This window comes from Vicugna pacos, chromosome 3 (assembly GCF_048564905.1).
Source record: "Vicugna pacos chromosome 3, VicPac4, whole genome shotgun sequence".
Lineage (NCBI taxonomy): Eukaryota > Metazoa > Chordata > Mammalia > Artiodactyla > Camelidae > Vicugna > Vicugna pacos.
This window is the reverse complement of record NC_132989.1, coordinates 113426432-113449754: the sequence shown is the minus strand read 5'-3', so window position 1 is coordinate 113449754 and position 23323 is coordinate 113426432. Positions and strand designations below refer to the sequence as shown.

General features: G+C 51.3%; 1 protein-coding gene across 2 annotated transcripts; it reads left to right on the top strand.

Annotated features, from left to right (window-relative positions):
* The first annotated feature begins 2829 nt into the window (after positions 1 to 2829).
* On the top strand, positions 2830 to 19358 carry ROPN1L (rhophilin associated tail protein 1 like). Of its 2 annotated transcripts, none has more exons than XM_072958851.1 (6): positions 2830 to 2938; positions 3280 to 3454; positions 7004 to 7127; positions 8264 to 8425; positions 15168 to 15371; positions 19176 to 19358. In XM_072958851.1, exons 2-5 carry the CDS (start codon positions 3324 to 3326, stop codon positions 15345 to 15347), a joined length of 597 nt encoding a protein of 198 aa, XP_072814952.1. In that variant the 5' UTR covers positions 2830 to 2938; positions 3280 to 3323; the 3' UTR covers positions 15348 to 15371; positions 19176 to 19358. The 2 variants fall into 2 exon arrangements, with proteins under 2 accessions (XP_072814952.1, XP_006198366.2); XM_006198304.4 differs by having other exon boundaries at positions 2831 to 2938; positions 15168 to 15343.
* Positions 19359 to 23323: the final 3965 nt, after the last annotated feature.

Genomic DNA, 23323 nt, shown 5'->3' with positions numbered 1-23323 from the left:
TTAAAAAAATGGACAAAATATTTAAATGTACTTCACTGCAAACGAAAAATAGATGGCAAGTAAACACATGAGAAAATGTTCAACATAATTAGCCATAAAGAAAATGCACATGAAAACTACAGTGAGATGACCACTACATGTATATTTGAATGGCTAAAATTAAAAATACCATACATACCATGTGATGGTGAGGACCTGGAGAGACTGGAACGCTCATAACCTGCTAGAGGGAATGTAAAGTGGTACAACTACGGAAGAGAGTTGGGCAGTTCTTTAAAGGTTAAAATATGTACTTACTACTATTAGTTATTTACCAAAAGAAAAGAAGACGTAAGTCCTTATGAGGACTTAGACATGAGTGTTCAAAGTAGCTTTATTTGTAATAACCCAAAGCTGGAAACAACCCACGTGCTCATCAACAGGTGAATGGATAAATGATTATCCATACAGTGGGATGTTGCTCAGCAACAAAAAGGAAATCACTATTGGTATATGCAACATGAACAGATCTCAAAATGATTGTGCTGAGTGAAGGTATACTAAAAATGTATAGTATGCTTTCATTTATATAAAATTCTAGAAAATACAAAGTAACCTACGGAAATCTAGAAAGCAGATCAGTGCGGGTGGGGCTTGGCAAGGAGGGACTCGGAGGGGTTTCAAAGGCACATAAGCGGGGCGGAAGGATGCATGTGTGTGATGGACGCGTTCACCATCTTGACGGTGTTCTGGTTTGACATGTATATACATCCCAGAACTCACAGAATTGTAGAGTTTATACTCGTGCAATTCATGCATTTTAATTACACCTCAATTTTTAAAGTAATATGTTCATACATTCTCTCCAACCTACCCTTTCTCTTACCTCAAGAGTGCCATCTCCTTTCTCACTTTTGGCTGATGATTTTTATTCATACTTCACTTAGAAGCAATCACAGCAGAACTTTTCACAAGTTCACATTGTCTGGCCCATCAGGCGCGGTGTTTACTTTGCTCCAGGCAGCCTCTCCTTTTCAAACATCAGGGCCTTTGCACTTCTATTTGCCATGCCTTAATGTCTCCCCATCCTCATTTCTTTACTAAAATGTCTTTAAGGGAGGCTTATTTAAAATTGTAGCTACTGGGCCATTCCTCTGTTCTACTCTATTTTTCTCTTTCATATTTATCAACATGCTGTACAGTTTATTTATCTTGTTTACATTTGCATGTTTTCCCTCACTTGGAATGTAGGCTCCAGAGGTTTTTTTTTTTTTTTTCCCCGTTTTCCCTTAATTATTTGGGGATTACTACTGTATTCCAGGCAGTCTTGGGATATATTTGGCATTCAATAAATATTGTTGAGTAAATAAATGAATGAATCAGAACCAAAATAATGTATATATGATTAAAATAAAATCTGAAAGCCATCCTCCAGAGGTGAGCACTGTCGGTAGTGTGGTGTCTGCTTCCAGGCTGTGCTCTCCATAAGCATAGGTTCACGGACCCTTTTATCCACACAGGTGCACACGCCCTGGGCTGCACTGCACGGAGTTTTCTTTCACCGTTTCTGAACATCTGTTTGTGTCAGTACATAAGTAGCTACTCCATTAAAAATTTTGGCTGTATTGTGTTCCATTGTGCGGGTAAGATTATGATTTAAGTTTTCTGAAAGTTAACTCATTTTATTATACGCTACAGTAAACATTGTTGTCCATATTACTTTACTAGTATTTCTGTAGGCTAGTATTCCTGTAGGATAACTTCCTAGAAGTAAGGCTGCTAAATCATTAAACATGTTTAAAGTGCCACATGGCCCCCAAATATACCAGTTAACACTCCTCTCTTCTCAGTGTATGAGGTTCCTCGTTTTCCCATATCATCATCAACATTAAATAGTGCCTGTGTTCAGTTTTGCAAATAACCGTTAATTTGGAAATGTGTGTGTCTTCATTTGGTAGGTAAGTTGCCCAGACAGAGGAGTTGTGTTTAGAGCTTGATGTCTCTAGGAAAGGAACGTGGGCTTGTCATCTTGGCCCCTCCTGGAAATAGCTCATTCTAGTTATCTCTTGTCAAGCGGAAGTGGGTCTCAGGGCTTGTTTCATTTAGTGTGAGTGTTAAGGGCAGCTGCAGCAGCTGGCCAGGCTAGGTTCACACCTTGTATGCTGTCCTGGTCAGAATGGAACAGTTTCTCCTACCCAAAGTAACCGTTTGGGAAAAGGTGGCTTATTTTCTCCTAGACCCAATTAGATTGGCTAAACCACCTATCTTACTTAGGAAAACAAGTTAAATAGAATCCTCTTTTTGGCTGGAAACTGCCCACTAAGTGGCTTTTAAATAGCGATCTGAAAAATGAGTACACTAAGGGGTACCGATTGGGCAGTGGGAACAGCACGTGCGAAGGCACTGAGGTCGCACACATCTTGGACAAACTGCAGGGGCACTTGCAGGATGAACCAAGCCCGCCGGGAAGGCAGGGGCCAAATTCCTTTAGGGAGGCTCGTGCCGCGTGCACAGACAGGCCTCCACCATTTTCTTCCTACTTTGGAGGACACGAGGTATATCTTGTTTCAAAGCTTCGCGGAGACTGAGCAAAGGAAAGGGGCGGGGGAGGGTCCTTTGTGAATTCGCTGCTCACATTTGGCAATGGAAAATCGATCAAATGGACCTTTCGTAAGTGAAACGTTCCCCTTGTGAAGCTGTAAACTATTAATGCTAAGCCGGGGTGGGAGCAAAGCCAAACTGCGCAAACGCATTGCCCCTCCCAACCCGCGCTGGAGGGAGACCAGCCTCGACCCGGGGTTTGTGCGCGTGTGCGGCTCCAGGGGGCGGGGCCCGCGCGCGTCTCGGTTGCCTGGATACCGCTGCGAAACAACCGCGGCTTGCGCTCCAGTTGCCGGTCTGAGCTTATAGCTAGAGCGGGCGGTTGGCCCTCATTTCCGAGGAGCCCGAGGAGGCGCGGGTAAGAGTCCTCGCCAGTCGCCCATGCCTCGTGAAGCCGGCCTCTTGGGTCGCCGCCAAACCTAAGACTCCTGCCTGGCCCCCGTCCCCACCCCAAACCCGGGGAAAGGCGGGTAGCCGGGCCTGGCGCCGTTTAAACCCAGGACCGCAGCCTGGTTCCGGGTCCCAGGCCCGGGCCCCATCCCTGACCACCGTCCCCGACTAGGCTCCAAAATCGGGAGCCCAGACCCCGGCCTGGCCCCAAACCCAAAGGAGAGCCAGCGGGCCGGCCTCTGAACCCGTTGGCCGTCGCGGCTGTCCGGGCGCCCCAGGCTGACCGAACCGCCCTTCCTCCCTCCGCAGCACACCTAGATTCTTCCCAGCCCAGTCCTGGCCTGCGGAGAGCGATGCCGCTTCCCGACACCATGTTCTGCGCGCAGCAGATCCACATTCCCCCGGAACTGCCGGACATCCTGAAGCAGTTCACCAAGGCTGCGATCCGCACCCAGCCCGCCGACGTGCTGCAGTGGTCCGCGGGGTAAGCGCCCCGGGGCCAGCGCCTGGGAGAGCCGGCCGGTCCCCGTGCCCAGTCCTGCCTAGTGAATCCTCCTTCCTGGGCCAGTGGTCCAACGCTCAGGACACTTAGAGTACCGGCGAAACTTTCACTTTAGCATTGATGGTATCTACAACCTAAGTATCTATCTAGGAAGCATCGTGGTTTACTGACCACGAGACCAGAAAGTACTGCAAAATGTTCATTTATGTACAAAGCAATGACAACTCCGTCGTTGGAGAGTGGTATTTACTCAAGGAGCCTAAAATTTATAAAGGTTACACTGGGTGAAAAGTTTCAGCATCATATAAAATCTATCACTGTCCGTTTATTTTATTTGTAAAATGATTTTTACAAGGAGGAATCTTACGATTATATTCCTTGTCTTCAGAGAATCGTCCCAGGACTAGGTGCCAGTTGAGCTTATTGGAACCAGAGGGACGGAGGTCATGCTGGGGTAATCATCCCAAGGCTACTATAAGGTTAAACTCTGCCCAGCTTAGTTCACAGCATGTGAGGCTCCACAGTTTCTTGCAGTAAAACATTCTAACCATTTCCAGGAACAGACACTAACCTTTTTAAAGTCACAAGTCCACAGACCTTAGAACGATTAAAATAAACCCTGTTGATTTTACAGGAAAGCTCCTTGCCCTTTTTCAGTAAGCAGACTTAGACAATTCTGTAATCACAAGAATCAGTATAAATTTAACTTAATTTTTTTTGTAACTAGCATGTTGTATTCTGCTGACCTTCTTTATACTGTACGACTAAAGTGAATCAGTTTCCTGTGACTACGGTAACAAATAACCACCAAACACAATGGCTGAAACCAGCAGTTTATTCTCCTACAGTCTGGAAGCCAAAAAGCCAAAGTCAGTTTCACCAGCTTACAGTCAAGGTGCCGGTGGGGCTGTGCTCTCTCTGGAGGCTCCCGGGAGAACCCGTCCCTCTCTTGGCCTTTTCCAGCTCCTAGAGCTGCATTTCTTGTATTGTTTGGCTCCTGACCCCTTCCTCGATCTTTAGAAGTACCGTGACATCTTCTGCCTCCCTCTTCTAGGGACATTTGCGATTGCTTTTAGGAACCACACAGATGACCCAAGATAATCTTCCCATCTCAAAATCTTCACTCACATTGGCAAACTCCCTGTTACAATGTAAAAGAGGATCCACCAGCTTCCAGGATTAAGACCAAGATGTCTTTGGTATATCTTGGACCAGGATATCTTATTGTACCTACCATGCGAGGCTACTGGTTAATCCAGCACTTTGCCTTGGGACAAGTGCTTCTGTTAATTGCTTCTGAAAGACTCAAGGTTCTTGCCCAAAATTTTGGCTTCTGGTTTTAACCATTATTCAAGCCTAAATGAAAGATACGGCTCAGAAGAGTTTAGGCGTACTCTACAAAACATTCCAAGATGTAATCATTTTTTCTTGGAACATTATATTTGGTAACGCTTTAGAGAAAACTATTTTAAGCTTCACGTTAAAAGGCTTAATCGAGAACTTTCTGAATGTTCCATGCAACTGATTTCTCTCAAGAACAATTTTGGAGTTTAGGAGAAAAAGCAAGCATTATTTAATGCTTTGTCTTTAAATATATCCAAAGCATTAAAATATATTTAAAGCATTATTTTTGTGCAGTGTGTGCATAGTGGGCTCCCTGTGTCCCGATGCTCTCAGAGTAGAATGTGTCACGGAGAGATGCTGTTCAGAAGAAGGTAAATTGGTCTTTGAAAGATTTCGTAGGCAGAGATTGGGGTTAAGACCAGGCAGAAGAGGAAACAGCTTATGAACATAGGGGCCATGGCAAGGAAAAAACAATTGAAAACAAAGCAGGAAAGCAGGGTGCATGTGGAAGTGACTCCACCTGGAAGGCCCAGGCAGGCTTTCGGGGGAGGGTTCTTTCCAGGTGAGGTTGGCAGGAGGCAGAACTGAGTCAGGCTGGGCCCCTAGCCTCTGCTGTGTCACAGCAACTAATAGGCGGGACCTTATTTTGTCATCATTGTGACATAATGCCATTGTGGATCTGATGCTGTGATGGCAGCAGGAACCAGTCAGGTCCTAAAGGCTTTTGCTCACCTACACCTTGAGAAACAACACACTCGAGAGCATGTGGCCCTAGTTGGCCTGGCCACTCAGGCCAGCTTCCCCGCCTCAACACTATTGACGCTTTGGACTGGACAGCTCTTTGCGGGGTGTGTGGTGTCTTGTGCATTGTGGATCCTCAGCAGCCTATGAGATGCCCGTAACACCATCCACCCCCAGTTGTGAACAACCAAAATGGTCTCCAGACGCTGCCAGTGCCTCCTGGGGGTGGGGGCAGGACCAAGATCGCCCCCTCTTGAGAAGCACGGCTCGAGAGGCTGCGTCAGCCGGGTGATGGGTTTGATGGATTATGGGGAGTAAAGTCCACGAAATAGGTGAAAACTCTAATTAGGAACGTGGCGAAACTAGGCACCCGTCCCTGACCCTGGCCCTCTCGATCCTCAGGTCCACCTGCTGCCTTCCTTTTGACTTTCCCTCGAACCATTAAGTTAACAAAATATGACTGGACTGTCTTAACAGCAGGAAAGCAAAGCTGAATTTGAGGGATGGAGAGAAAAAAAAGGAATGGGATGTAAAATTTCTTTTAGCCTATCAGACACCTATTTATCTACATTTTGTTACCTATTCAGAGATGTTTCTAATTACTCTTATCTTCAGTGGTCACCTGTGGCCCTGGACGATTCAGTGTTTGATTTTCCTGGGTATGTCATTTCTTTGGTGGTGGTAAAGTCACGAGGGTGGCAGATGATGTGACTTAGCGGCCTGCGTCCACTGGCATGTGCCCAAGGGGGTGAGTTTTGCAGAAGACGCTGCTGGCACTCCCAGCCCTACCCTAACCGGTGCCCCCTGGTCGTTGCCCCATCCTGACTTATTGCCCCAAGCTGTCTCCATGCCCCACTTGTCCCACTGTTAGCTGTTCATGTCCCAGAAAGGAATGATCAAGGGGAAAAAGCACTAAAAACAAACAAACAAACAAAGAAAAAACAGGCAGGAAAAGTGAAGGGTTGGGGAGGGCGACACCTGATTTAGCCAATCAGGAGATTTCCTGCTCTGGGCGACTTGGAGCTGAGTAGGCAGAGATGCTTGAAATCAAACCCCTCGAAACGCAGGGCTGAGACGCCAACTGTCAAAGTGGCATGATTAGACCACGACCTTGCACTTGGGGCATGTGGGGCCCTGACTTCCACCACCTCTGGAAGCATCTCAGACCCCATGTGGCATTTGCTGGGTAAGAGGACCACATGTTACGGGAGCCCCAGGAGTGCCGGGCGGGGTCCCTAAGACTGGGGCTGTCACCCCCGCTGTGCAGAGGACCTGAGGCCCGCAGAGACAGGAAGGGCGAAGGGCTGTGTGGAGGAGCCCGACCCCAGCTGGGGGAGCGCACCCAGCGCGCTCCTCCCTGATCACCGTCTCCCTCTGGAGTTGTTGATGAAAGCGGGTGACTTCAACGGCTTGTTGTGGCGCTTCAGCAATGTCTGTTGTTGTTAGGTATTTCTCAGCTTTGTCAAGAGGAGACCCGCTTCCTGTAAAGGACAGAATCGAAATGCCGGTGGCCACTCAGAAAACAGACACAGGCCTGACGCAAGGACTCCTCAAAGTTCTGCACAAGCAGGTATGAGGGTCTTTGTTACCAGCCAGCTGAACTTAAGGCAAAGGCTGGCAGAAACCTCCACCATCTCCACACAAGCCCACCGATAAAACTTCACGGTTTATTCAAAGAAGGAATTTTGCGTTCAGTGGCCTTTCTCTGGTTTAAGGAACTCAAAATAGTTGTTCCTTGTTATATAGAAATATAGTTTCTTTTAAATACCAAATTAAGACGCTAGGTGCTGCGGGACTTAAAAAAAAAGCTCTGAAAACATGGAATTCCAGGCATGGGGGTTGTTGCTAAGATCGTTCTTGAAATATAAAAACAGTGCTAAGGGGATAATCTGCCACTTTCTTCATCTGAAGGTCCGACTGCCCTCCTGAGGGCCCTGGGGACCCACCTTCTCACGTGGAGGGTTAATAGGAAGTGTATTTTATCAGAATGGTTGGGCCGCATTGCTAAAAGCAACGTCAGGGGAACAGCCCTGGTTTTTAAAGTGACTCGTCCCCATGATACGTCCTGAGGTCCTGTGTTCCTGTCCAGGATACAGTGACTTTTGAAAACAGGATTTTCCCATGGCTCCCTATTTTAAGGGAAAATGAGTAACCACTGAAAAGGGGTAGTTTGGGAAAAGACATGATGAAATTGCTCAAAGCTCTCTCACACAGGAGAGCGCTAGCAGATCACAGAAGTTACTAATTTTCATAGGTTGTCTAAAATAGGAGGAATACATTGATTTTCAGGTTTAAGATTACTCCCATTTAACTGTTCACATGTTGAGGGATTGGATTTCATTTGATTTCCTGAAGTTTATTTTTATTGTGAAGTGTTTCAGACCATAGAGAATCATGTACCTAATGCCTGGTCGCCCGCAATGTTATTAAGTCATAACACGAGGCCGTATTTGCTTCACAGCCCTTTTGTCTTTTAAGAAGTAACTTGTTGCTGATCTCTACTTCCCAACCCCCCTCCCTCCCCGCGCACCCCTCCCCCGCTGCCTCTCTCCACCCCTCCTCCCCTGGACTAACGGTGCAGTGGATTCAGAGTTCTTCCCTGGACAGGGATGGGTGCTCCAACTCTGTTCAAATATTCACAAGCGTTATATTACTTTGTGGATCTTTTAAACTTACCTAGATTGTCATGCTCTGTTTTCTCAACAGTGTAGCCACAAGGAATATGTGGAATTAGCAGATCTTGAGCAGAAATGGAAAAATCTGTGCCTGCCAGGGGAAAAATTCAGAGCTGTCTTGGAGTTGGATCCTTGCAAAAACAAAATCGAATGGATAAAATTTTTAGCGCTTGGATGTAGCATGCTTGGTGGGGTACGTACCTATAAATGGCATATTGATAATTCTGTGTAATCATAGGCTCAGCTTAAAATAACAGGTGTTTAAGAAACCGAAGGAATACTTTCATTACTTTAGTAATTTTGTCTTCCAAAGACCATTTTTTTCCCAGATGTTTATTGTATTTTAGGCTTATAGTTACTTTATTTACAGAAGTTCAATACATAGGAATGCTTCAATTTAAAAGATATTAACAGTAGACAAAATATATAGATGCTGTTAAAATACATTTAGGTCTTAGAAGAGAATGCATCAATGATTTTTATTAAATGACACATCATTTTGGTCATACCTGTTTCCTCATCTTGTGCAAAGTTATTTTGTACAGTTATTTTGGTTTTTAATTAAAATGTGTTATTAGTAACTAACAGATAAGGTGCCACCTTGCTGATGTTCAAGTACAACCCATCCGACTTCAGAATGAAGGCGCAGGCGTCCCTGCCGGCGTGAATTGAGCGGGTGGGGTGGGAGGGAACGGATGGGGCTGGGAGGACTTTGGCAAGACTTCCTTCAGGAATCTGGAATCTGGAATCTCTCTTTAGCTCAAGTGTTTGAGTTGCCCTGTGAGACATGGGGTCAAGTGCGGGGAGAGTTACCACTTTAAGTTTGTAAAGAAAGGGGTTGAGAAAAGAGAGCTAGCTCCCTTCACTGCAGACACAGCACACTTTCCTGCCCCCGCCCTTCAGTCTCTGGCCCAGAGCACATAACTGAACAGTTCACAGTCCTTGCTTCACTGGATGCCCTCATCCCAGGTCCATGCCTAAACCTCCTTAATTCCATTTTAACTTTCCAGAATTACCTTCTGTAATGCTACCTACCATGACCGCTAACACAGCTAGTACCTGCAACTGACCTGCGCCCCAGACCCCACTGCCCTCAGCCCCGGGCTCATGCTTCCGGGATCACACACGTCCTCCAAGAAATACAGTATTTAATTGTAGTTGGCTTTAACTTTATGGAAAGGTAATCATGTTGTTACTAATCTCCTGGAGCTTTCTTCATTCCCAATTAGAGTTCTCTGTTTATTCATCTGGATCATTATTGACCGCTGTACTGCATTCATTTCCTCTGCTGTGCAGTATCCGCTGTGTGACTTCACTGCAATTCAGCGGTGCCATTCATGGCCCCGGGGAGAAGCGCGGAGACCCCGGTAAAGCCAGGCGTTAGGCTGAGCGCTGCGATGACTTTTGTTGTGTAACTGCCCGCGGGTGTTTCCAGTCAGCCCTGGGCTGGCTGTGCCAGAGAGGTGGTCACCGCCCACCAGGTGCCCTCCTGTGGGCTCAGAAGTCACGGGGAGCACCCCAGGGGGTGTTACTGAGAAGGGCAAAGGCAAATTTAGTTATTGGAGAAAATTGTATGTTGCTTTGTTCATCTGGAACTCTGTGAAAGCGTGATTTTAATAATACAAAATTAATAACTAATATTTTATTTTATGATTTGTGCCTCTAAACTTTGTTGTGAAGTTTAGACTTTTATAAGTGATGAAAAAATCAGAATATTTCACATTTGGGAGATCCATCTTTGTAATTTCTACCTCCCTAATCAGGAGAATTAGGCACTAAATTTAAAACCAAACCAACTCTGTTTTGCAAGATAAGGCCTCTTATGCACGGGCAGTATGTGACGCTAGATGGAGACATTTGTTAAGGGTGGAGCCTCCTCTAAACTGAATACCCGGGAAGGGATGGATAAACAGTGCACACCTGTCGCTTATCCCCATCAGCCAATGTGGGATCCCACCCTGTCCCCTAACTGAGCCTTCTCTGCCTGTGGTCTCTGCTGTTGGCCTTTGACTCCTTCCTGGGCCCGGGGCCCCTTCCCGCTGTGGGAACCTCTGGGAGGAGGTTCAAGTGTGAAAGCCTCCTGCTCCTCTGCCAGGTCAAGCTCACAGCCTGGGATGCCACCTCCGCCCTGGCCCGTCCCCCGCCCCCACCAAGTGCAGAGCAAACAGCCATGCTCTGGGGCCGCAGGGGCCGGAGGGCACCAGGCGCGATGTTGGGGCTTGCTTTGGTGCTGTGCTGTGTGCCCACGTTTGGGGAATAGCCAGGAGGTTCTTACCTGGCGCTGTGATTTCTGGGGTACGGTGCTTCATGCAGTTTGGCATCTTAGCATCTATGCGTAAAAACAAAAGAAAACAAAAAAACCCCAACCTCCAGAAAGGAGCCAATGAAGAAGTGAAGCGAGGTGGGCAGGAGTAATTTACAGTGGCTTCTCTGCACGTAGGATGCTGTCAGGTTGGCATCCAGTTGCTCTGCGTCGATGTGACGGAGTGAGTCCTGCTGCTCAGGCTGCGGCGTCTCCCGGCTCGTGGCAGACATGCTGTCTGAGCTCTTCGGTTTCTCTTCCAGGTCACTCCAGTTGGATGAATTAAGTTCTCTGCAGAGACTCGAACCCCTGCTCAAATTTCTGAGCCACACGCATCGTTCATCCTTCGTTCCTCCCATGGATGTCTGTCGAGCCCTGTTCTGGGGGGCCTCGCTCTGGGTGCTGGGGGTTCTGAGCAAGCAAGACGGGGAGGCAGCCCGTGCCTGTGTGGCCGACATTGTGACATCCCCGAAGCCCTGAGCGCTGCTCTGGTTCTCACATCGAAAGCCACAAATTGGGCTGAAGCGCAGGGCGAAGGGGCCCCAGGCAGGTTGGCTGTGTGGTGTTGCCCCGGGGAAGCAATCACAGGTCTATGCTGTGACCTCCACCTTACGTTCCTGCAGCACCATCAGCGATACTAAACATTAAAGAGGTGGATCAACACTTTTCATTTTGTTTTTTAAGCATGGAGATCTTTTTCATAACATGAAAAATGTATGAACCAAGTCCTCCTCCCCGGCTCCACACACACTTACGGAGAAAGTACGTAATGGCAAACTACGGGCCTGACTCGGATTAGGCTTTGGAAAGCACCTGCACTTTATCCTTCCCAAGAGCATCCCTCTGCGTGTACAGTGGCAAATGTACACGCGCGTAACATACTTTTCCATCCGAGCGGATTGCTTACGAATGGCCATTGTTTCCAGGGTTCTCCCCAGGTGCGGGCGTGTTTGGAGCCCTTTGCTTTCTCCTCAGTCCTCCCAGCAATGCTTTGAGGAAAGTCCTGTTCTCCGAATCGTGGGATAGGGCGCTATGGAGAGGGAGGTGCGGCAGGTGGAAGTGGTCAGGGGGGATCTGAACTCAGACCGCGGACTCCAGGGCCGCCACTAGCGGAGTACGGGCTTGGGGTGGAGGGGCCCCTCTGGTGAGCGTGCCGCCCACAGGCTGGGATGTGGCCTCAGGGAGCAGGACTCCTAAAGTGGTCCCAACCCTAAAAAGCGCTAGGTGTCAGCCTCCCAGCTGCACTCATCCTGCGGTTCTCGGACCCTCATCCGCCCACAGCTGTGCTTCTGCGTGCTGGGTCTGGTGTCCCTGACCCACCGAGGTGCCCGGTGGGCTGGGGGTGGCAGCCCCTGTCCTAGGGGTGGCGGCGACGTCTCGCTCACTCCCCAGCCTCTTTCCGCCCCGTCAGGTTCCCCCGCTGAGCACCTAGAGCCGGTTCTGAGATGCCCACGTGGCTCTCTGTCGCCCCTGCAGCCGGTGCAGCCGTGAGAGTGAGCCTCCGGCCATGGGCACGTTTAGTACCTGCCTCCCACCGAGAGGAAGCAGCTGCTCGTGGGCCCCTGGGCTCACATCCCACCCCCCTCCCCTGAGCTGAGCGTCTCCTCCGTGGGGAAGGGGGAGGTGGCAGCGGCGGATGCTGGACGTGGTGGCCCGTCCATCCCTTCAGCCTGATGGACTGGCTTCACTCCAGGCCCACACCGCTCCCCCACCCCCTAAGAGTGTGGGTCTCCCACCTGCATCGGTCACAAAGCCCACGACCGCGTTGTGAACTAGGAAATCTGTGAGGGTAAGGAAATGAGAAGGGCTGTTAAAACGGAGATTTGGGGTCAATGGCACTGCAGGCTGCAGAGTCCGGTCTCCCTCGAGCTCAGGCCACACCACAGGAGCGAGTCCCTATCTGTTCCTACTCTCATCAAAGGGTCAGCCAGGGTATCACCCGTGTTGTCATTCTCTGCAGCTAAATGGGACACTGTGGGCGCTGTGAGGCGCTCATCGTCATGAGAACCGCTGAAATTCTGAAATGACAGACCCACAGGACAGGCGCCGAGGATGCTCAGGAAGCCACAGGACCTCCATGCTCGTGTTTCTCATGCGTCTCCAGGTTCACATGCGGCTCAGGAGTGAACACTTGCCTGACAACAGTGCAGTCCCCTCCTCCTGGATGGATTACAAACCAGAGGAAAAATCTGCAGGAGGTCAAAAGGGACGTCTGCCAAGGGGGGGGTCCTTGTGGCTGGCGAGCTGTAGCCTTAGGACCCACGACCCCCTGGAATTGAGAAGTCTGTTTCAGGGAAAGAAACTCTCCAAACCAAGCAAGTTGCTTTGTGAATCCTTTTGGGTTTAAAAATTGCTGCAAATCTTTTTGTCAGAAGTGTTAACACCGGTAGCGTCATTGCGCCTTTGCAGAGTGATGCCAGGATGTTTGGATGGATTTCTTCCTTAAATACCTCTTCCTCGGAAGCATTTGAACATCACGTCACTCAGATTTCATCTGTGGGCTCCTCACCAGCTGCTGCCTCCTCTCCTCCCTCAGTGAGGCCCCGCAGTTCCACACACATGACGACGTTCCACCATCATGTTGGGTAAAACAGCAAAGTCTAATAAAAAACCCATCTCTGACATCTCGAGCAAGGAACCTGTGAAAGACACAACTTTGTCTTCTCCAAGTCCTCCTTCAGGACAGCCTTTCAGGGGCATCGGTGTGCACGGTGGTCCTTGGAGAAATGAATGCCATCATTTTTCTAATTAGAGCATCCTTCTGCCCCCAGTGTCAGGCTAACGTCGGAACTGTGTTGTCCCCGGCCCGGAATTCCAGCACAGCAGGGGCACGAGTCCCGGCCAGGGCAGGTGGGAAGTGGCTTTGCAGACGCCCAAAGCCCTGGGCTGATGGTGATGGGGGAGGTGGCTTCACATCCTCCGGCTGAACGCCTGGAATCCAGGCACCAGTCTGCCCGTCACTCACTCCCTGAGCCAGCCCAGTGGCCGTTAGCGGTGGTGGAATGTGTGGTCACCACTGGGCTCAGGAGGCCGACCGCCTGCACTGGGTCCCAGCTGGCTTACCTGGGGCAAGTGATTCAGCTTCTCTGGGCCCCGCTGACCTCATCTCACAAAGTTACTCTAACCAGTAGATGAGAGGCCCGTTCGTGCCTGGGACGTGAACCTTGTTTCAGTCCAGCTGCCTTTCCCCTCCCCCTGCCGGAAGCACAGGTGATTTTTCTCTGATATTTACTGTGAGAACCTGGCCAAAGTCCTGGGGCTTTGAAGAAGCAAGCTGCTGTGTTCTAAGAGGACCTCAGAGAGGGAGCTGCAGGTGGCCTTCAAGGGCTCAGGGGGGACTTCGGCCAACAGCCGGCAAGAAGCCAGTGCCCCGGACCGGTCTTACAGGAAGTGAGTTCTGCCAATACCCTGAGGCAGGTTGGAAGTAGCTCCACCACCAGTCCTGCCTCAGGATGAGAACTGAACCCTGGCCACCACCTGACTGGAGGCTGACAGTGCTCAGGCTCCTGGCCCACAGAAACTGCGAAATAATAAATGTGTTCCAAAAAAAAAAAAAAAAAAAAGATCTGGCTCCGGCCCTGTACGTGTCCTCAGGGACGCTGGATTTACCTCCCCCCGGTCTCTGTCCCAGTCAAGCAGGGCTGTGTGCGACCTTCCCTAAGTCTGCGGCTTTCCCTGGGGACTGTCCTCTGTAGCCCTCCTTGCTCTTTCCTCCTGTGAGTGCAGCCCAGATTCATTCCCTCAGGAGCTTCTCGTGGGGGGTCTGAGTCTGTCCTACAGGCTCGCAGTCTGGGCTCCTCGTCTTCCCTTAGGTTCTTCCTCCTTAGGTCAAGCCGTGAGATCAGCCACCTCACAACATTCCTGGAAACGTAACCCAGCTCGCGGGGGCTGCTCCCCGCTCCTCTGTTGCATGTGTGCAAGTGATGGATCCTAACACTCGTCCAAGATGCTCTGTGAGGTCAGCATGAGAGCTAACACTGAGACCAGCCCCCTCAGCTTCGTGGGCCTTCCCGGTGTGTCTGACCCAGGCGGTGGCTCCCCCTACCCTGAGCACAGTTCCTCGCACCCTTGTGGCTTGACGGTGGGGGTGGTCAGCATGTTCTGGAAGCTTGTGCCATGTGGAGATGGGAAGGCTTCTCTGAGGACGAGCGTTCTGCTGAAAGTCAGGCATGTTGGCGGGGGTGGGGGTGGTGGCTGACCCAGGCCTTCTGCCTTCCGGACCTGCGACAAGGCCCAGAGCCAGGCTGAGCCCCACCTGAAGCCTGCACAGAGCCGGGGCACAGTGGGCCCTGCCCTGCCAGTCCCCACCCTCTACAGGTGGTCTCTGACTGGGGACAGTCCGCTCCGTCCCTGTAGGTATGTCATGGGGCCGAAGGGGCTGGAGGGTCTGCATTGGCTTGAGAGGTCCGTTGTCAACAGGGTAGCTGCTTCCTCCTCATAAAATAAAATCTGGGAATTAATCGCATCTTGATCAAACCTTTCCTTTCTCTTTATGACAATTATAAATTCCCCTGGTTCTGAATTTGGGGAAAATTTCCGTAAAACGTCAACAAGTGTTTCTCCTGCTGCCGGCTTTGCTCGCTAGCGAAGCCCGGTAATAACCGTGTTCGCACCCGGTTTGCCGTGTCCCTAGTCGCTGACGACCGCGATGAAGCACCTGTGTGAGATCCTGACCAGCGACCCCGAGGGCGGCCCCGCTTGCATCCCGTTCGAGACCTTCTCCTACGTCTACCGTTACCTGTCGGGACTCGACTCGGACATACCTGCCTCGGACACGGAGACCTACCTGGCCTCTCTGAAGGAGAACGTGTGAGTGTGAGCGCGCCCTGCAGCTCAGGTGTGCGGGGGGTCGGGGGCTCCCTTCCTCCCACTCTCCTCTGTCTTCAGACGACTTTGTTCCAGCGAACCCAGCCTCCCGCAGAAGGAACGTAGCTTCCTCTGGGCTCCGAGATGTGGCTCAGTGGTGCTGGACAAAGCTGGGCCGCAGGAGGGGTAACTTCAGAGGGAGGAAACGTTATCTGCCGTTAAGAAACGTTATGGGAAATGTGTCTTGATTCTTAAGTACAGGATAACGGATGGTTTAAAACCAGGGCATGTTCAAAAGTAAGATAGAATTCATTTCTCAACAATGAAACATGGAAATGAGTGGAGGGAGTGAGTGTGGAGCCACCCCGTGCCCCCAGCCCCCGGGCCGTGCTGCCTGGAGGAGGGGGCACGGAGGAAGAGCGGCCCAGCAGGTGGGGGCGGCTGGGGCCCCGCCTGGCGAGGCGGCTCTGAGTGTGATGACGGTGCCGCCCAGAGGTCAGGCTAGAGGAAGGCTTGCGATTATTAGCAGGTGACTCCCCCAGGCCCCCGGGGCCTCCCAGCCCCTCCCGGCCACACCCCAAGTGCCCTCAACAGTCGTCCGAGCCGCACACTTCCCATCTTAAGCCCAAGACCTTTACAGAGTGCTGCCTCTGTGCAGGGATGTAGGGGGTGGGTTGGATCATAAGAGAGCTAGGGCCTGAGGGACGGTGATGGTGACGGTGACAGTGACAGTGAAGGTGATGGGGCTGTATCAGCTGCGCTCCCCTGGCCCCTGAGAGCCTGAGCCCAGACTCCTGTCCCCTCGGCCTCCCCCATTGCCCCATCTGGGATGCGGCATGAGCCCCCACCTCACTTCCTCCTTTCGGGACCCTGGCCACCAGCAGCCCTTGCCTCCGTGGCCTCTCCCCTCATGCTCCAGCCTTCCTGTCCCTCCAAACCACTTCCTCTCCTCCCTTCAAAATTGCACCCTCTTGGAGACCCCCACCACTGAGCTATGCCCCCAGACTCAGTGATCCAGTCTTTCTTTCCTGTCCACTGACATGTTAACCCTCTCCTTATCCCTCCCCACCACGAAGCTATGACTCCTCGGTCACTCCCTCTGGACACCATCAAACCTCGGCTGGCCCCACACTCTGCCCTCTCTGACCCCCATCTCTTGGCCACCATTCCCTCATTCTCCTGGGCCCCCTCAGCTCATGCCTATCTCCCACCCACATCCCACCCTCAGGCCCCTCCTCACCCTGGGGGAATCTGCCCCCCCACTCAGCCATCTCCACTCCTTGAGCTCAGGGCATCACCCTCCTCTCTCCTGAGCCCTCCAGTGTCATCCCCACATGCAACCCACTCCCCCTGCCTGCACCATCACCAAGTGTCCTCTGCTCAGGGAGGCCTCCCCTAAAGGGCTCTGCCATAAAGCAGCGCCTTCCTCCTTCTGTCTGTCCGTGAAGTCATCTTCCCTGCTGTGTACAGAGCACAGCCACGTGGGCTGCTCCACCAGCCTGGGGTAGGGTCTGCACGCTGAGCGGTGCTGGGGGGACATGTGTGGATGGACCCCACAGGTGGTTGAGGTGGAGGGGCGTGGGAGCCCCTGAGGAGTTTGGCTTATGCCTAGTGGCACTAGGGAGCCATAGAAGGTCTTAGAGAGGGAACATAGTGGTTATTTTTGGTTAGAATTCTCCTTGAGTCGCAGATGTAAGGAGACTAGTTAGGAGGCTTCTGCAGAGGTCCAGACAAGAAATGACAAAGAAGGGAGAGGTTTTTCAGTGCTGCTTGGATTGCGGTGGTTGACTGGATGTGAGGAGTGAGGAGAGAGACATCCAGGAATGCCCCAGATGGCTGTCGTGGCCTCCTGAGTGGACATTTGTGTTTCTCCCAGGAAGGACCTGGGAGAGGCAGGACTTGGGAGGCCCAGGGTGGGTCAGGGAGCTCAGGTCTGGGCTGGACATCCCAGTGTGAGGAGACCACAGCCTTTGGGGAGGGGGCAGTGAGTGAGGAGGGGCTGGAGCAGGAAGAGGAAAGCTGGGGAAAGTGAGGCCCGGAAGGGCCTGGGCAGGAGAGAGCAGGAGGGCCTTGTCCAGTGTGGCAGACCCCAAAACTGTCCCTTACGCTGGCTACGGTGGTCACTGTGTCCCTGGCAGCAGTGATTTCAGAGGACTTCAGGGGACAGAGGAGATGAAGTGTGGCCTCCAGCTGCCGGGGTCTGGCTACAGACCCCTGGGAAGGGGGAGGTCGGCTTGACCTCCAGGAGGAGGGCTGAAGGTAAAGAAGCACACTTACCTGCCAGGTGGGAGGCCCTGGTCTATAACCAGGTGCCTTGTGCACCCCAGCTGAGGACAGCCCCCCACAAGGCTCCCAGGAAGCACCTGAATGGACCTGGGCACCCTGGTTAAGTCCTCAGAGCGGGCAGGGTGCGTGAGCTGGGCTTTCTGAGTCATCCTTTGAGAGCAAATCCACCCGCTCCCCACCACCCGCAAGCGCCTGGCCTGCGTGCCGGATGGAGGCCGCGAGCTGAGTGGGGAGCGCCCCGCCCCGATGCCCCGGCCTGGGTCACTGGGTCAGACCCCCCGCCCACTCCACCAACGTAGACTTGTTAACTCGGCTGCTTTGTGCAGCAGGAGTGATTTCCTCTTTGTCTCGGCCGATTCAACAATCCTTTATTCATTCCATGACTCATTCATTCCTTGGTTCCCAAAGCGTTTCAGAGCCCTCAACATCTCCTTAGCGGGTGATGCTGGACCCTGCCCTGCACTGCCTTCACGGCCACTCAGGTGGCGAGAGCCCTGGCGGTGGCCCGTGGAGAGGCAGGCCGAGCTGGGGGGCAGAAGCTCTGGGCTGGGGGCGCCCGGGCTGACCTAGCCTGGGAGGCTGGGGAGGCCCCAGCAGGTTAGAGTGACCTCTGCTGTCAGCAGAAGGATGCTGATGTGGTTGTTCTCAAGCCACGGATGGTACCTAAGGGGAGGAGTTACTGTATTTTGCAGGAAAAGGCCAAGCAAAGTTTTACTCCATGGTTTTCTTTCGTTACGTGGTCAGTGGCTCTTCCCCGCCTGTGGGGAGCTCCGGTTGGCTTTCCTTCAGTATCAGCACAACAGGGACTGTAAGCGGGTCCTCCTGCTGCCTGAGCAGAGGCTGGGAGTCCTCACACCCAGGAGCGCAGGTGCTCGGGGCTACCGGTGTGGTTCCTCCGAGACCCCCTCCACCTCCCGGCGGCCACAGTTGGGGGCTATTCCACAGGTGTTAATTCCCCTGGGCCTGTAAGAGGAGGTTGCTTTTTATGGTAAAATATCTTTTAGAATCACTAACTTGTATTCCTTTTACTTTTAAAAATGAGACCTCAAGGCAGTTCTCATTTTCCCACTGACATTGAAAATGAACGTTGTTATGGTTCCATGTTTTTACATCTGCTGATGTTGTCAGTAGAAATTTACTAATGTTCACCATCTTTTAAGAGGTACAACTATCTATAGACAAAGAGAAAAATCAAAAGAGATAGTGTTGTCAATGCCAAAGTTTCACAGACTCGAGACAGTCCTTTGAGTTTTACTGGACCAATTTTTTAAACAGAAGGATATTTTTGTTATACTAGTGACTAAAATTTGAGTCGTCAATAAAGAAAAATCCATAACATAGTACTGCTTTTTTTGCCTAGGAATAAACACCCATTTTTTTTAATATAAGAAAACAGAATACTTTATTTTTAGAGGTAAGACTTACGATTGGAGCCCATAAATAATCAAAATTTTAAGGTAAAACTTACAAATTATACGGTGTTCCATAGAAGTTGTATTGTGTGCTATAAGAAGTTACTAATACGTGCCTTTATCTGTTTCCAATTTAGAGACTCTAAAAAGAATGGCATGATAGGACTTTCAGATTTCTTCGTTCTACAGAGGAAAATTTAGAAAACCTCAAAAAGAAAACTCAGAAGACATAGGCCATTAATAAAGACAGGAACACAATTTAATGTCAAAATAGTGCTTTTTAAAACCTTGGCACCAAATACAGTTTGTCATTAACCACATACATACGAAGTGTGAGTTTTTTCTCGTAGCAGAATGTGGCCGATGCGTCCTGGGGGCCTATTGAACGATTATTCTTCACCGAGTCCTTCTGAGAGCCTGAAATGCAAAACATCCTCAGCAGCAGAGTGATCTTTTTGAGTAGAACAGTCTTTGGCCACGGCAGAGTGCGGAGGTGGGGTGAGCAGTTCAAAACCAGCTGTTTCTCCTCTTCCTTTGAAAGTCTGACCAGCAGGAAGGCCGATGCCCTCTGCTCCCTGCTCCTGCCAAAGCCGGATCTTCTGTGACAGGAGGGCCTGGGGCTCGCTGGCTGGATGAGCAGCAGGGCTGGGAAGCAAACTGGACAAGCAGCTTGGACCAGCACGTGGTCTGCGGGACGGAGGCAAGCATCCGAGACCCTTCCTTGCTTTCTTTATATATGAAGTCTCAAACTGACAAGGCCAATTAGTACATCTCAGACTGTTTTTCTGAGAACGTGGGAATGGTTGTCTTACTGGTTCTCTGCACATTTATCACACACCGTGCTGATAAATGATACAGGTTTTCAAATACCTTGAAAACCCAGAGTTAGGAGGCGCATTGGCAGTTATCCTAAAATGCATTTCAGGTTTTGCACTGAGGCATGGGGTATAGTTTTCATCTGAACATGAAACTGCGGTACTTGAGGTGATCATTTGCCTGGGCTCATGGCCGAGCCTTCGCCCCGGGAATGGACAGTGGAGACTCTTCATCAAATTACAAGTAACTTTTCAGAGTCGGAGTTTTAAAAGCTTTTATAATTTTTGAGTTGCTTTAAACCTTCTCAAAACTCACTTCCCCCTAAAGTTTTAGTATTTTATCCTTCTATGATACTACTATACACGGGGATAAGAAAGAAGACACCTTAGGTTTTGCATAAGAGCAGTGGTAAGTCGTGTGGAGTCACTGGGTGTGTGCAGGGGAAGCACTGCAGCAAGAAGCAGCGTGCAAAGGAAGGGTGTGCAAAGGAAAGGTGTGCAAAGGAAGGGTGTGCAAAGGAAGACACACGAACGTTGGGACATCCCCGTGAATATGACACTGACCTGATGACAGACACAGAGAGTTTTGTGTTTTTTTAAGCCAGATGATCAGCCACCTCAGGGGGCTCACTGGTGGGGAGCACAGGACGTGTGCATGTGACAAAGAGACGCTGGCCTGCCCATCATTTGGGAAACAGAAAAGGGACAATTTAACATAAGGGATTCGCAGCCACTCCTGCAAGGGCACCACAAGGACTTGGGAGGGCCTCCTGCCCGCGGTTGGGGCGCAGCTCTGGAGAGTGGCCCGCGGGGTCTGCAGGGCTGAGTTGCCCGGAGTGTCGGTGGGCCTGTCGGATGTGGCCGGGCACCCGGGTGAACAGGCTGCTAGGCTGTTGTCAAAGTCGGGCGTGGAGCTAGCTCATGAGGGACTTGGAGGTATAAAGGCCCAGAGAGGCATCCTCGGGGATGTTGTTCCAGTGAACCCTTCCTGGGGAAGCAGCTAGAGGGTTTCAGACCACCAGAGAGGTCGGAGAGGTCAGCATAAGGACCAGTATGGAGCATCGAATGCATAATTTATCCGGAGGGCTGAACCACGAGATGGTGATCCTGCCAGGCTGTTGTATGTAATGCCCGTGCTCTGACGACGAGGTGCGTGACATCTAACGAGTATCAGAGACCCAGAGGTCCACATGAAAAGCGTCTGTTTGCTACTTGTGTACATTATTAACTGGAGGTGAAATGACGTTCATATCAGACATACAGAGGGTGGAGAGGGAAGAGTTTTCCAGGCAGTTTCAGTGTTGACCGTAGCAGACAACCAGCACCAGAGAGGACGGAGGGTGTCGCACAGAGACACGGAGGGCAACCGCTACAGCAGAAACGTGGACCTTCCTAGACACCGACAGAAACAGACCGGTAGGAGGTAAAGAGCGCTGACAGCTGAACCAAAAAAGAAAGTGTTTATCGGGGGGAGGAAACAGGATGGAGGAGGCAGAGCTGGACCCGGACTCCTCTGCACCGACCTCTCTGTTGACTGGAATCCTCCATGTATTTTACATAATTGCAGAACAAAATTACATTGAAAAGTCCCTGAGAACTGAAAGTAAAATGAAACCGATGAACTGTGTATCCAGTCAGCATAATCACAGGAACTATTCCAAGGGGCTTTACAGCTCAGTCATCTGAATGTTCCTGGTGGAATAGACAGAAGCCAAGTTGAAAGTCCCAGGCTCTTTTCAGTAACCAGTGACGGTGGTAATGGGGCGAGTGAGTGAGTGTTTTGGTGTCAGGGAGAACCTAGGTTTGCGTCATGGAGGAGTGAAGAAAGAGAAGGTAAAGTCAGAATCCTGTGGTCCTGAGTTACCACTGGAGCATCGCTGGGAAATCATCATCCCTGCGCCCTGGAAAGGCCTAGATGCAGCGGCGCAGCCCGCACCGGGGGAGCACCCAGCGGCCAGGAGGCGGTCCCCGATGGCTCTGTTCGCGGAAAGGAGCAGGACGCCTGGCGGCAGGGCTGATCCCGGCTCGCGGGCGGGGAGTGTACGCGGGGCGACCCGGAGCAGCGTGTCACCCCGGCAACAAGTGGTGACAGGCTTCTAGGTTCATGTCAGAAAGACCTGGGGTCTAGTTGAATGAACTTCCACTTGCCCTGCTCTAGAAGATTCCAGCCACTTGGCTGGCTCCCTGGGTTTCCTCCCTCTTCTCCATTTCCCTCTAAAAATGTGCTCTCCAGGGAGGGCCGCTAGTGTCTAACGGACTCCCCTGCAGAGAGGAGCACGCCCCTCCCGCGTCATCCTGCCCCAGGAGCCGGGCTTCTGCCCGTTACGCCCTGGTTCCTGCCCGGGCCTGCTGCTTCCCAGAGGGCGTGCGGTCTAGGGGCCTGAGAACCAACAGCGCCCCCCACCGAGCCTGCAGGGACAGGGCCCGCGACAGCTGTGGGGCCTGCTTACTGACAAGTGTCTGTCCCTTCGGCAGAACTTGGGAGGAGACTTGCTGTCCCTGCGACCGTCTTGTAGGAGAGGGACACGGGGCCCCCGCCTCCTCTTGTCTCTGGGGACCACCCCCATTTACCAAAAGAACCTCATCGAATCACTGACCAGCCAAACTGGTTAGGTCAAGGAGAGAAATTTGGATGGAGTTTTGTAAGACTGAGAATGGATGAGTATTGTCGTAAATACACTTGCTAATGTGGACATCTGAGCTCAAAAAAGCACAGACCAGTTTCACTCTATCAAAAAATCATGTATGTCAGTAATGAAAGAGAATGGAGGAGGTAGAGGGGTAAATAAACTCGGGTGCATCCAGACAGTGGAGGACTGTTCACGATGGGACAAGATTCAGCTCTGAAAAGAAACGAGCTGTCAAGCCACGAAGAGACACGGATGAACATTAAACGCACTTCACTAAGGGGAAGAAGCCAAGCTGAAAAGGACACTTCGTGTGTGCGTGACTTTCTAGAAAAGGCAAACTGTGGAGACAGTGAAACTATCGGTGGTCGTCGGGGTGGGGCTGGGGGATACGCACAGGTAGAGCACAGGGGGCTTTTAGGGCAGTGAAACTACTCTATGACATTGTAACGATGGGTACGTATCCAAACCCACGACTGCGCAACATGGAGCGTGAACGCTGGGGTAAGCTGTGGCCTCTGGCTGACAGTGGTGTGTCGATGCAGGTTGAGTGATTGCAACAAATGCACCTTCTGGTGGGGACGGTGGTGGAGGGAGGCTATGCGAGCGTCTGTGCAGGGGTCACGCGGGACGAAGCGCTGACACCTGGCTGCAGCACGGGTGCCCATGACCACCCTGCCGGCCAGCGGGCTCTGGGGTCCGTCCCTGGTCTTAAAAGGCCGATCTTTTTTAAGAGTGACTTTGTCAGGGAACTGCGAATGGCGTTCCCTTAAAAATCTCCAGTCCCCGAAATTGTTTTGGTCTGATGTAAGGCTCTAAAGTTCAGACAAAGGGAACTTGAGC

Excerpts from the sequence above, each read along its gene's own strand:
- ROPN1L (XM_006198304.4), top strand. The coding sequence starts at position 3,324 with ATGCCGCTTCCCGACACCATGTTCTGCGCGCAGCAGATCCACATTCCC. Across the intron at positions 7,128-8,263 it reads TCAAAGTTCTGCACAAGCAG|TGTAGCCACAAGGAATATGT; the intron begins GTATGAGGGTCT and ends TTTTCTCAACAG. Across the intron at positions 8,426-15,167 it reads GATGTAGCATGCTTGGTGGG|TCGCTGACGACCGCGATGAA; the intron begins GTACGTACCTAT and ends CCGTGTCCCTAG.